This window comes from Anopheles merus, chromosome 3L (assembly GCF_017562075.2).
Source record: "Anopheles merus strain MAF chromosome 3L, AmerM5.1, whole genome shotgun sequence".
Lineage (NCBI taxonomy): Eukaryota > Metazoa > Arthropoda > Insecta > Diptera > Culicidae > Anopheles > Anopheles merus.
The window spans coordinates 8,459,429-8,474,461 of record NC_054085.1 but is presented as its reverse complement, the minus strand read 5'-3'; the positions used below and the strand labels follow the sequence as shown (position 1 = coordinate 8,474,461).

Below are 15,033 nucleotides of genomic sequence, written 5' to 3'. Positions count from 1 at the left end.
ATCAATTAAAAGATCCGCAATCGTGGAGTGAAGCAGTGCTCAGTTTGCAAAATTCCATCAAATTATAACCATTTATTTTCAGCTCATCGAATCATTCAATTCCATTCGGATGTTTTGGTTTTTTTATATACTTTTATTTCAGAATTCAAAATTAACGCTTCTTACTTGAACGATTGAAAACACCCGTTCAGAACGCACGTCAGCTTTCGGAGGAGAGTGCTGCATTTGGAAGTGCCTCAAACGAACGCCACACACTGCGCATGCTCTCCGCTGGCGGTGTTGTCGAAAGCATTTTGACACACACTCGAAATAGTGGAACCGTAACGCAAACAGAAGCGGTCAGTGGACACAGGTATTGCGTGCCTAGAGATATCCAGCTTCCAGCAGCTTTCCTCCAGGTGGTAAAGGTAAGCATCGAGAGCAAAAAAGCGAAAGAGAATAAATCCAACTAACCCAAGGGCCTGTGATAAAACGATACGAATCGTCCAGTGTCAGTGACGAGTTTGATACACTGCGTGTGACGAGTGATGAGGGAAATAAAAATGGAAGGGATCAGATCCCGAAAACGCTGGTTTGTGCTTGGTGCGGGAGATGGGATTGCTCAGCGGACGTGTGTTTGTTGTTAACCAATTCTAACCTTATTAGTGTGTTGCCGCTCGGTACGATTTTGCCCATCCTAACCTTATCAGCAATCGTGTGACTTCTTGGAAGAACTTTTTCTTTCCCTCCCAGGGTGGTTTCCCTGTTTGAGGGGAATAAATTATCGTTGTTTCATACCGTGCAATCTGGTCGCTGGATGAGCTGGGGCAGCATCTTGACAAATGACAGCGGGCTGTCTGTATATGCTGGCATCACGGGCATGCGGAATCAGATGTTTCTTGCGGTACCACATGTGACAACCGGAATGAGTTCGTGTTTGTTTGGGTTTTTTTGCATGCTCACGGTTGCTTTCTTCAAAGCTTTTGAAATTCATATTTAAAACTATCTACATTTTTTAATAATCAAAACAACCTTGAATTTTAAAAAGCTTAAATTTATGTGTGTGTTTTTTAAGCTTAAGTTTTGTGTGTTTTTAATATGCTATAAAAAATTTGCTTGGTGGTTGCAGAACTTTTCTTTTGCTAATAACCATAAACATTTGAATTAAAAGCACAATCAGATGTTTATAACAGCAAATGGAATGTTACATTTTTGCCACATTAAGCGATTTTAGATATAAATTCTTTGTTAATACTTTTAATAGATTATTATAAAAAAGGTCATACTTGGAAAAGATGAAAGAAAACTAAAACTATGACTTTTTTCAGTTTAATCGTCTAACAAAATATATTTGGTACACTGATATCCTATTGCTATTTTTCATCCACAGGCCCGTTTTTTTTTCAATTTCTTTTAAATCAGAAGTAATGGTTCACTTGAAACGGCCGAGCCGTACTCCTTTATGCGATAATTATAAGTAATACGGATCGCCATTCCTTAGGAATTGAGGTCGTTGTTAATTAATTTCGTGATAAATGTCGAGAAACTATCTTATATGCCTTAAACAAATTTTAAAAAAACTCAGTGTTAATGAACCTTTTCAATTATAATATCTATTTTCTAATGTAGCGGAATTTTTGGCAAGAGTGCCATAGGGGCAAGATCTTTTTTATTTTATTTTAGTAAAATTTTAGTGAAATAACCAACTTAGTATACAGATGGTTTCGATTCAATTGCTAGATTAACTGTACCGAATTTCCTACATAATAGTAGATATTTATCATTATTTTCAACTATTTTATGTTATGTTATTTTTTTAAGAAATGAAGTCTCCAATTATCAAAAAAATTATTTTATGTTATTTCAGGTAGCCGTATTACTCCATATGGGTGGCACTCTTGTCCCATAGCCTTGACATATTACGTCTTGTGCAACAATTTTGTAAACGCCTATAAAACAGATTTTTTGACGATTAATTCTTTCTGATATCTATTTATAAATCAAAAGATAAGCGTAACATGACAAAGACAATTCGTCGGCTTTAATCAAACATGTTTTACATAAGCTTTTTACAACATGCGCACATACATTATATCCTTTCGTTTATCTGTAAAGTTTTTTCGCCAAGTACTTTAAGATACAACCAATGCAAACTTGCAGTTTTTCATTTGAAAAAAATCATTTAATTATTTATATTTTTATTCTTATTGTTAAACCAACACATTTCAAAACAATGCAATATTGTACTATTGACCTCCACGTTTAGCGAGAACATGTCAGGCATTTATAGTGGTTTATTTTCCTTTTGTCATTTTTCTTGATGGTCAGTATATGATAGTTTTTCATAAACGTTAAAAAAAGATTTATTTGAAGTTTATGTTTACAAGAAAAGTATTGAAAACCAAAAAAAATTTATACAACATTGCAATAATGCCCTGTTAAATTCTGCATAATTCAGCGAAAAGTGAGATAATGTTAGGAATTTCGAGAAATCCTTTTCATTCTTCAGCTTTCCCGATCAGCGTTGAATGACAGTTTTCCGTGTATGTAATATTATAAAATGTTCATTTGAAGTTTATTTTTCATACATGTTGCATTGAATTATTTTTTATTGGTCATTTTCACCGTACTTTTACGCACCAAGTTGTGTCTGAAATCGTAATTATTGAACATGTGTTTTCTAGCTAGAATAGGTACAATCATCAAACTGATTCTAGATTTCTATCATATAAAATTGAGTAGCTGAATGTTTTTCATATGACGTTTACACGAACAGGGAAAACTACTAAATATACCACTTTATGTGTTTTACTTCTAAGACACAATACTGCATTTATCAGTAGCTATATATATCGCAAAGCGCCAATCCTGTTGGTTGTTTACTTAATTTTATGTTTATCATAGAAGAAATATCCACAAATCGATCGTTATTCATCACTTCATCCTTCTCCCCATATCGAATGTCATATAAAATTGCAAATGAGTTTTATACTTTCAACAAACATCTCACATTCACTGCAACTCCTCACCAATCACCGAGCTTGCTTTTGATTTGGCTTGCCCTATCGCACCCTTTTAGACACATTTACTGTCTCGTTTCCATTTTAATTTTACGATTACCGCAACGCAATAAAACCTTGGCTTGATATCACCCGAACGGATCCGTGTGTGTATGTGTGAGTCTGTGAATAGAAGTGTTGTTTGCGTGTTTTTTTTTTGTATTATGTGCCATCAGCCTTTTCGTATGCTTCCCATTTTAAATGATGCAGCGTGCTCGGTCAAGATGCCTGTACCGGTTTGCGTCGGCAAACAATGGGCATAAGGCGTAATCCTTGGCCAATCATGCAAACATTTTTAAAGCCACTACTATCCATTAAGCCTACGGTTGTATGTCCCCTCTGGATGCCGCCGTGATGCATGTGTGCTTGTGGCTTCCCTGTATAATAGTGGCGGCCGCCCTATTTATGCTGCCCGGAAACGATACCGATATATTGCTTATGAAATGTCGGCACCCGGCAAACGGCCGTGCACGATTCTTTTCTTCATAATACCATCGCAATGAACTGGATTGTAAAATTTGTCAATCCTTTTTTTGTTTGCTGTGAAAGAATGGACAGAAGGTGTTGGGGGGAGGTAGCAAACACACACATACACACACACAAACCCCTAGCCGGGATTCGAATATAATCCGATTACCGGACCGGCGATAAACACCCAATCATCGTTCTACGGTTCGCCACATAGAAGCGAACATACACACACGACACAACGCTCTTCACACAGAGGGAAAGAGAAGAAGAACGGTAAAGGGTAAGGTCAATCGTTCCAGTCGTCCCTGAGGTCCTTGTGTTCGTGACGCTCGTGAGCGTCTTGGCGAATGGCCGTAAGCCGCTCTGATACCGTGCCATATCTGTCCGGTTATCTGCTCAAAAATGGGGATCCTCTTGCTCCCAATCAACTGGAAAAATAATCTGGTCACAATTTTCATCGTTTGCTTTGCTTTGTTTCTCATCCTTTGCGATCGTAATCTTTCCGGCATTGGGCGTGCGGGTACGGTACCGGCATTGGCTTCCGATCCGATCCGTTTTCGGCAGCTTCGACGTGGAGCGGAATGATGTTTCTGGTGACGAAGTTTTGCTGCTTTTCAATCGTCGTGACTGCTGGTAAGTACCGGATACAAAACAGCTGGCCGTATTTTATATGCACTAGCTGATACGATGAAGGAATCAGCATCAAAGATGACGGATGAACGGTATATACGGTAAACGGATGAGATTGTTTTGCTTAAAAAGTTATAAACAGTGCATATGTTTGCTCTTGTCAAATAATTAATCAGTTAAAATACTTCCAGAAATTCTATATCTTTAAAAAAAATACTAATAATATACAACTTATAATTTTTCCCCCGGAAAAACAAAAATTATAGCAAACATATATTATAGCATAAATACATTATAGCATCTACTCTAAGCATTGCTATATCAATCCATAGATCGTTATCCTTATCGATCTAAAGTTAAATACATTCAAAATAAATACAATTTGGGTTTAACTTACCAAGCAAAATTCATAAAGTGCTCTAAAAAGGATAGCGTAATAAAATTAATAAACACAGCAATTTGAAGACAGCTCACACATACTTTATCTTGCAAACATTTGATAACTTATATGCATAAACTAAATACTCCACATACTCAAACAACAAAATCCCCATCGAAATCAAACATTTCCAATAAACAAAACAACGGTTCACTGGACAGCCTAACGTTCGCGATCAAATAATATTTTTAGTCATAAACGTGATCTATGCAATGTGATCTATTACAAGGCCGGACGGATTTCGATTCATCTTGATCGTCCTTCCATTGCTTCAACAAATTAAAGGTGTTAAAAATTGATCTTTTTGAAGATCAGCTCTGTTCCGTTTTATTCACTAAGTTGATCCAGATAAACTTGATGGGATCAATCATTCCACCGTTCGTTCCCTGTTAAACCTGTCAGTTAATGACAATTCTGTAGTAAAACAGAGATACAGTAAAGAGAGAGAGAGAGAGGACATCTTTTACAGGGCTTATCCATGGTTTTTGGTTGTCTCCCTTTTTTTTAATGTTTCTCATAGTTGTTTGGTTCGTTCTAAACGTCACCTATATTTTTTATGTCCAATAGGGCAATAGCTCAAATATATGTGGGTACGATCCAAACATATATGGGCAATTCACCTCTGTTTTTCTCGGAGAAGCGATGATCCGGATCTTTCAAAAATGTATGCATGTTCCACTCGCTCACTTTAAAGATCTGGAACGTTTGAACGAATCTGTAGCTGATCTCGCATCTCTACAATGAATTTTCCAATCTCTACAATTCTAGGAAATATTAAGCGGGTTCTTCATTTTAGGGTAATGGCGTACGGCATAGACGTTTAAACACCAAAGTGTTACGCGGCGAACGAATTTGCGGGCCACGCGCAGGAAGATTCCTTGACAAGAAGGTGAAGAGATTGGAGAGATTTCTTTCCTGGTCCAAATATACGAGAGAAAAACACGTTTCTCTTCCATTGGTCAAATTTAATTGTTTTATTGCCACTTTAGTCTCTTATAAATCACAGGAGCCCATACATTTTGTAGTGTTAATATGTATACTTTTCGAGGATAAGTAGTGATTGTCGCCTGTTAGAATTTTTATTTTTATTCAATTTTACAGTAAGGTTTTAAGATTCTATTTTAGAGTTATTGCGCATCTGGAGCATAAAGAAGTTTAATTTATTTTGCATTAATTGATGATACATCGCCTACCGTAACTATACGGGCAAGTGTTTTTCGCGATTTGCGGAAAAGATAGACATAGATAGATAACCGTTAATGTGTGAATTGTGCAAAATGCTATTTCACATCTTTTTTTTTTATTTCTTTCAAAGTTTTAGGACCATTTTTGCATGACTTATTACGAAAAAACGAATTTAGGGTTGTACCATAACTAAACAGACACTTAGAAAAATAGGTTTGTTGCACTTACTAATGCATTTAAAAATCATCCAAGACGTCCAATAACATATTTTAGAAATGATTCACGATATACGTTTTTACGATTCTTAATAAGTGTTTGAATCACTTTCTTCAACGTTTTATTCAAATAATTGTAAAACTGTATTTTTTAACTAAAAAAATGGCACTTGATTGTTAATAGTTTGAATGATTGTTTTGAAAATACAAACCAAAGTATGTAAAAAAAATTTAACTGCCGTGAGAGCCTTGTCAATTTAGTAAATAACGATTCAAAACTGATTCGAACAAAACAAAAACGACACAAGAACCTCAATAACGATTTTTAAGCAGAACACAAATGTTTCCTAGTAAAGAAGCATCCTTCAAAGCCGTTTATTTTCTAAAACACAAACTCCAAACATTCCTACAGAAATTTTAGATCGATGGTTTTATTGATGACGGATCGATTTTATTGCCTATTACACTTTTAAGCTCAAATCCGTCCCATTTCATGTAATCAATTTTGTGTCGATATATCGGTTGCAACGTGTGCCACTAGCAACAAAACGTTCATTTCCCATACAATAGCCAATACCAATGCTATTTTAGTATACAATTAATTTAGTTTTGCCTGAACACATTTTCCACAGAACAATATCCACATGGACATGAAGCTTATTGCAAGAAAAACAACTGATTTATTATAAGGAGTCACAATCCGAGAGTTGAAGAGCTGCGCTTTCTTAGAACTCTTAGAATACAGCTCAATATTATGTTCTTCTTCTTTGGCACAACAACCGCTGTCGGTCAAGGCCTGCCTGTACCCACTAATGAAGTGAGCATTGGCTTTCAGTGACTTATTGTTACCATAGCAGGATAGACAGTCCTACGTATGGGGGCACGGTCTATTCGGGACTTGAACCCATGAAGGGTATGTTGTTACGTCGTACGAGTTGACGACTGTACCACCAGACCGGCCCAAATATTATATTATGTCCGGCCCAATATTATGTTAGCAATAATCAATCTCAAACTTACCAGCCTAAGCCTTCAACTGCTTCTGTCCCGCACCATTCAATTAAAAGATCCATACCCTGAACCTACCGATTTGATGAATTTAAATCAAGACATAAAACTAACCTTCCTTCGACCACCCGTTGCATCAAAACCCCGTTCCACGCCAACCTACCAATCAAACGACTCAAAGCGCTCAGTGCTGGTAAATGCACTCCAGTGCACCCGGACAAACAGGTAGCCCCTTGCACTCCGAATCAGGTATCATTTGATTAAGGATCCCGGTATCTACGCTTCCATACGCTTCATAAATTGGCTTCATATTGTGAGGTGCAGCGACCGTCAGAGCTGGTACGCACACTTTGAGCGACGTTCGATGAAATATATCTTTCCAATGGGAACACAAACGAACAATAACAAAAAAACAAGCCCGATTTACCGACACAAATATCTCTACGATTGATAGCGTTGATTAGCCATTGCTGCATTCGAGTAAACTGTTCTTTTTCCGTGCTCCGTGCTAATTGGCACCAAACAGCACGAACTTGCACCGGAATTGCAAATACCGTCTGATTGAAGATGCCACCGAGCCTGGCCGACCACAGTTTGTTCGTGAATTATTAGATGGCACGATGGTAGAAACCATACCGAATAAAGCTGGGAAAGGTCAACACGAAGCGTGCCGGATGAAACGGACGACAAGATTTATTGCGCACGTTGATTGCCGAAGAGCAGAGTTGTTGTGAGAAGGGGCTTTTTATTTTTTGGCTAGAATAATTTAGCACATTTTGTTAATTGGAAATCAACGCCCGCCCGTCTCGTCTGGGGGTGCAATTGATACTCAAGGTCAGCTGAGGAAACTGACACGAAACGGGAACGATCTACCGATTAGCAACATTCATCTCCGTTCCCTCTTCTGTGTGGCATTGATTTGTCATGTTGTGCTTTTAATTTTCAGCTTTTCAGCTTCAGTCGAGCTTTTGTCTCGTTCCCATCAATCGTTTGTTTTCGCTATTTTTCCTTCTTTTTTTTGTTGTACCTTAGGTGTCCTTATCACTCGATGTACAACAATCCGTACCAACGTTTTTTTTTTTTTAGTTTAATTACTGTCAAATAAAACAACCGTTCACCCTGCACGACGTAATGCGATTTTATTACCCCGACGGAGATGGAAACGATTTTTCACGATCGTGAATCTAGCAACCAACTGGGCGAATGGGCCGAAGCATTGCCGGTTGTAGTACAGCGGGCACACGAGCTACTCTGATTGAACCATAAATTACAATTTGCAGCATTAGCACTAGCCACTCATGCCCCACCCCCGTGCAGGGATTCACTTTTCTCACGTACTTGCTCAGATGTGTGACCTTTTGGCTTTTTTTTGTTGCTCTCTCTCTCTCTTTCGCTCTCTCGCATTCTCTCTCCCTTTCGAATGTATTGCAATGTGAGCTTCTTTTGAGAGTGGTATTTAAAAAAAAAGAAGATCGACATTAGATTCCCTCAGCATCAAAGCTGTCCATTGTGACGTTGCTATTATTCACCGTCAGTGTGCCGGATCCAAAGAAATCTGTTTTGCCATTGCACTGTTTTATTATTTGCAAGAGAAGGCCGTTTCCCTATTTTCCAACAATTTCAAGGAGTCGTAGCACAATATATTGATTGGTACAAAAAATACTAAACAATTTTAGTCACCAAGCATTGTAATGTATTTTTTATCATTTACTAATTTCATAAATATTAATTGTGATACAACACAACAGTTTATTTATTAAAGTGTTCAAGCTTTGGTTTATTTAGTTAGTTATTTTAAAAAGAAGTATTTTATTAAAACAAAAATAAAGTAGGCAATTTCATTATCATTGTTATTATTATTATTTATTATATTTATATTTATTTACAGTTTATTTATTAAAGTGTTCAAGCTTTGGTTTATTTAGTTAGTTATTTTAAAAAGAAGTATTTTATTAAAACAAAAATAAAGTAGGCAATTTCATTATCATTTTTATTATTTGCCGATGCTGGGGATAAGAATGCTGATCATTGCAGAACGGGTGTAACAGGGTAATATGGCAATGGAGGCGCATGGTTAATTTCAGAAGCTGGTAGACAATACAAATACAATCGTTGCCACCAGATGTTGATTCTACTTCACCTATTTTTGTTTCTAAATCACCAATTTTTGACAGCAAGTCATAATTTTTGCCTCTAGGGCATCAATTATTGACTGTGAGTCAATCGTTATTTACAAAATTTTACGTAATATCTAAAACTTTGTGTTCCGAAATTATTGAAATTATGTTATGTAGTAAATCATTTCATTGATAGAATTTAAAATATAACAATAGTTATGCCTTTTTTGAAAGCTTTAATGAAGCGAAAAAATTGGCACGTATTTTCGGGCATAAACGATGGCTTAGAATTTCTAAAATTGCATCATTTTTTCACTAAAAACAATCAAATTGACATACATTAGCTTATGGTTTTTAAGTGCTCTTACAATCTTCTCTTACTTATTATTTATTTCGAAAAAGAACATGAAATAAAGTATGTTCATTGACATCTTTGTGAAAAAAATGTATACAGTGGCGGCCACCTAAAGTCGGACACCAAATATGTTCCTATTATCTAAATTTGTGGCACCCTGAATAGTTCTCAAGGCCACACAACGGACAACTCAAAAACAAAACGAAAATGTTAAACCGATTCGATGCAGCAATCATTCTATCTAAATAATGAACAACGGCATTCAGGTAATCAGGTCTTTAATGGCAGGTAAGACAGTAAATTTCAAATACTCCTTCATTTATGATACTTCTAAAAGTTTGAGTAACTCTAAAATCGTGGAAAACAATAACACTCTCTACAAAATTACTATGCTTATTCTTTTCGAGCCTTACCTTGCTGATATGAATTGATTTTAGAACCATATTGGTCAATATTGACATGCTACGTGGTTATTTTACTATGAAATGAAGACTGTCCGACTTTCAGTGGAGCGCATAAATTTCATCCCTTTTACCACATTTATGCATGGTGTTGTGAGATTGCAAAAGATATCGGACTGATTATTTGCAAGAACATAACTAAAGAGTGTTTTCACCACTAGGTAAAAAAAGTTTTCGGATAAATGATCTAGAGATCTGTTCGAGGTGCCGCCAAGTCAGATAATAGGTGAAAATATGAGGTGTCCGACTGTAGGTGGCCGCCACTGTACTTTTTTTTTATTCGATTAAATATAGCTGTTTTGTAGCAAACCAATAGTGTTGTGAAAACACCAATAGTATAAACATTTAAAAACCATTGATGATGTGAGCAGTATCACAGTATCACAGTAAAATTCTTCCTTAACAAAATAGAACATCCCATGCCTTCAGTTAACCCATCACTAGGTTACTACATCCTCACACAACCAATGTACTGCGTCTATAACTATTAGCTGCCATTATTGCGCTAAATTGATTTAAAATTAATTGATCTTAAGATTTATTTGCTACTTACTGCACGCCCGATGCCAACGTTAATGTCCATACCACAAGATTGCTAAACGAGTCTTCACTTTCTAACATCGTACCTTCTTGCCTGTCTTTTCCCTCTTTCCACGATTTAAATATATCTCTCCTCACACACACACACACACACACACACACAATGCTTTCCCGGGAGGGTGGCCGTACGTGTCCACATGTCCATCACCGACCGGATTATCTCCGTCCGCTGGCCGGTTGCGTTCTGTGTGCGGCAGTGTGCGGTCGATATGTGACGTCGACCGATGCCGAACCGCAGCAAACCTTCCGCATCACGCCGAACGACATCGAGGCGAACCAGGGGGACGAGGTGGTGTTGCGCTGCGAGATCGAGCACCTGGCCGGGCGGGTCCAGTGGACCAAGGACGGGTTTGCGCTTGGCTTCAGTAATGAAATCGTCGGCTATCCGAGGTTCTCCCTCAACCAGAACCACAGCGACGGTGTCTACAATCTGCGGATCACCAACACGTCCTACGACGATGCGGCCCTCTACCAGTGTCAGGTTGGGCCGGCCAAACACAACCATCCAATTAGAGCGCAGGCGAAGCTGACCGTCCTCGGTACGTATCTGGCTGGGAGAGGGAAAGAGGACGGGAGCGAGCGGGCGTGCATTTCGGAAATGCCTCGGAACCTCGGAGGGAAAATGGAAATGAAGGAACAGAAAAGGAGCCGCTGTTTGGCAGGAATTAAAGTGACAGTTTGATGGGGTAGAATAAATTTCATCGCATGCGATATACTCGAGCGGCAGAGAAGGGCACAAATTAAACCACCGGCAGGCTAAACCCTTACCGGGAGGGATACCGAAGAGGGGCCTTCGTTTGGGACCGGCTAGCGAACAAAAGCCAGGGGTTGGGAAGGAGTGAGCTGGAATTAAAAGATAATTAGCGAAGGCTCCCTTTAAGGTTATGTATCCCGTCAAAACCTGTCGTGTTGGATTCAATCTTTCGCATTTCATTAGTTTATTTCCTTTTTTTTTCGATGGTGTTAACTACTCTGATTGGTTGGTTTTTAATATCCTCCTTGAAAGGTTAATTATGTTAGGCAGAAGTTTTATGTTACCTCAATAGTTTAATTATATTTTAATTAGATTTAAGATTATGTACTTAACATCATAAAATAGATCAAATTTAAAATTTTAAAAAGTCTGTCTAAGAAGAAATGTACTTTTTGGAGCATTTATCCATTTGTTGTCTTTGACGCAACAACCGTTCGTTGTCGATAAAGACCTACCGGTACCTCTACTGGGCTTGACTTTTAGTAACCTACTGATCACACATAGCAGGAAAGGCAGTCCTACGTATGGGGACACGGTCCATTCGGGGCTTGAGCCCATGACGGGCATGTTGTTAAGTCTTACGAGTCGACGACTGTACCATCAGACTTAATGATTGTCCCACCAAACGGTCACGTACATAAACTAGTTACATATTGTTACACAACGTTGAGATAAGAGGATAATAAATTCCCAACTTTTAGCGTTACGTTGTTTATGAACGAGCCCTTAGATAAATATCTTTACTTGCAGCCAGTTAACCAAACTCAACCAAAGTGAACCGTTACTCTGCAATTGCCAATGGACAAGAATGTTCTGTATAGTAATGTGTACAATGTGGGGAAACAGTTCTTAAAAAGGCAAAAAAAACATTAATGTAGGTCATGTTAGTTTGGAAAATTGCAATTCTGATAAATAATCAAAATAATTTTAATTTTTAATAGCAGCTCTAGCTCTAGCAGAAAATACCTTACACTCCAATGAGTGTGGTTTTTTCCGAGAATTGTGATATTAATATGATTTTGTAATGTCATGTGGCTCACAGTAATTTACTGTGTACTTTATGACCGTTTCATCATAAATGCTAATTTTGTACGAAATGTTGGCATAATATTAGCAGTAAAATCACCAGTCGTTCATTCCCTATTACAATATTTATTTGCATCTTTTTCTCCTCTTTTCAGCTACACCAAAAGACTTGCACGCTAAATACAGTCGAGCATAAAGAGCTTTTTGTGAGAAATAAACACTTTGCTGAATGCTGCTACTACGTTCAATTACATTTAACAGTAACTTAAACACGTCCTGCGCTTATATTAGTGTTTGCATTCAGCACATGTAGAAAATGGGGGTAGAAAATGAACAATTAAAAGAACGATCATTTTTCCGCATTAATGAAACGTAAAGTGGAGTGTTTGCAGGGAAAAGTTCTAAACATTAGCGAAATAGAGAGTAAGAGAAAGAGGAATAATTTATACCTTATCTTGTACCTTACTTTATCTTACCTCACTTTAAGTGGTCAAAATTAACCCAAAAACAGAACTGCCCGACATGCCAAACGCTTTGTACGCAGACGAATGGACGATTTTAATTGCAGCACGGTAGCACCAAATGGAGGAAAAATCACGCACAGCCCACAACTTCTACTGCTCCCTTTCGCTTACGTCACTGCGGACACAGACACACATACACTCGGACACATACAGACCGATAATGTTGCCGTGGCAAGCTGATTAATGGCAACGATTGTGATTAAAATGTAACACTGCAGCGCGCCCGTACGTACACGCAGCCCGCATTCATTTAACATTCGGCACGCGGAATCGCACATATCACCCCGTACTTATTAATTGTAGGTTATCGATAGGAAAGCAATAATAAAAAAAAAGTCCAACCTTCACCCTTTGAAGTAAAAGCTTTAAACAAAAATGTACCCAACACACATACAGTGTTGCTTGTATAGAACTCCGAAATTGCTGCAAACGGTGTCCCCGCTTGATGAGAATGGGAATGGAAGCCCCGCACGCACACCTACTGATCAAATATCGATAGCGATACCGGGGTAAAGTCGGTTTGCACCGAAAAGCTCTGAAAAATTGCCCCTACCGAAAAGCTCCACCGAAACAACAACGCCGAATGGCAATAAAATCAGCAAAAAATGCCAATTAAACGAAGAGGAAAATAATTACCGGCATGCCAGTTATTTGAATTTCGAGCGTACATTAATTTTCATAGCTTTCGCTTTTTAGCCGACCAGTTGCGGAAGCTTTTCTTTCCCTTTTTTACCCCCCCCCCCCCCCCCTCACAGCCTCATTTTCCCCTTTCCTGCCCCATCCATTACGGTATATTGGATCATTCCAATATTGTTGTTGCGTTACCGATCGCGAGTTTTTGTTTTTTTTTCTTAATTTTTCATCCCATTTGCTCGCGATTATTGGTACAACACGCGATAAAACAAAGCCCCATCGGCTCACGCACGCCGTCGGAATGATAAAGCACCGTCGCATCGCATCGCAGCCCCGCAGCTATCGAGCAACATCCGTTAATGCGAATGCGATGTTTTCCTCCATTGCTGCTGGACTTTTGGTGTTTTCTTTTTTTCCCCCGCTGTACTGTACTGTGCATCACTATACGTCTGCATTCAATCCGCTCATTGCGCTCTATTTGAGACACGCATTAAATAACGCCAGCAGAGGCGCCTGTGCTGCTGCTAGCCCCCTGTCAGTATGCAATCGTAACGCATGTGCTGCGAAACTACACCGCAAGTAGGTGGACCGGCCGATTCGAAGGTTTGTTGAATTTAACGGACAATTCTTTATCCCGCTCTTCCCTCGAAGTACACCCGCTGCGGGGACAGGGGGACCGTTGTCGCAATGCTCGAACGAAAATTTATTAATATGGGCTTAATATTTCCATAGTAATTAAAAAACGCTCCTGCTCCGTCCGCCTTGTGCTGAGCCTATCATCCCTTGCAGGTGACATACGGGCAATGCCGAAACAAGTGGGCACGTTCCTTTGCGCATCGAAACGAATGGCACGGCATGTTGAAGTGTGCGGTAAGGTGTTATTAATTTCAGAGGATCATCTTTTTGAGTGTGCTTGTGAACACGATCTCATTTCGTGATCGTCGTGTGAAATGTGGAAAAAAGGTATAAAAATGGCATACAAAACTCAACCACAACTAACTGGGATGAATTGCCAACATATACAATAAGGACTTTGTCGTTTGCATTATGATATTGATAGCTTACATTTTAAAATGATTTGAATTGCTTGACGAAATCTCAAAACTACAGAACTCAATAGTCAGGTAAATTAGATCGATTTCGTTATGTGGACATTATATGGCTCAAGGAGCTGTACTAGTCCCAATTAACTTCTTTTTTCGGGCTGATATATGTTGCCGGTCAAGGGAGTTTTCTATCGATAGGCTGGCCGGACTTCCGTAGTTAACGAGACAGTCCCGTTGTTTAAATCAAAAGTTCATGTTCCGTCGTATACAGCGTCTACCATAACTACATGGACCATAGCTTTTGCGATTTGCGGAAAATCCGGAGCAGATAGATAAAAACGAAGTGAATGTGTGAATTGTGTAAAATACTTTTTCACAATATTTTTTTTTAGGACCATTTTTACATGACCTAGTACAAAAAAAGAATTTATAGTCGTATCATTACTATGAAGACACGCTGAAAAATAGGTTTTTTGCACTAACTAATCCATTGTTCAAAAATATAAATAACTAACTTATAAATAATAAAAT

The 15,033-nt window shown here is 38.3% G+C and overlaps 1 protein-coding gene across 1 annotated transcript; it reads left to right on the top strand.

Moving 5' to 3' along the window:
* Positions 1-285: 285 nt before the first annotated feature.
* On the top strand, positions 286-13,494 carry LOC121600111 (irregular chiasm C-roughest protein-like). Its single transcript, XM_041928421.1, has 4 exons — positions 286-407; positions 4,074-4,142; positions 10,717-11,058; positions 12,455-13,494. Exons 2-4 carry the CDS (start codon positions 4,091-4,093, stop codon positions 12,493-12,495), a joined length of 435 nt encoding a protein of 144 aa, XP_041784355.1. The 5' UTR covers positions 286-407; positions 4,074-4,090; the 3' UTR covers positions 12,496-13,494.
* Positions 13,495-15,033: the final 1,539 nt, after the last annotated feature.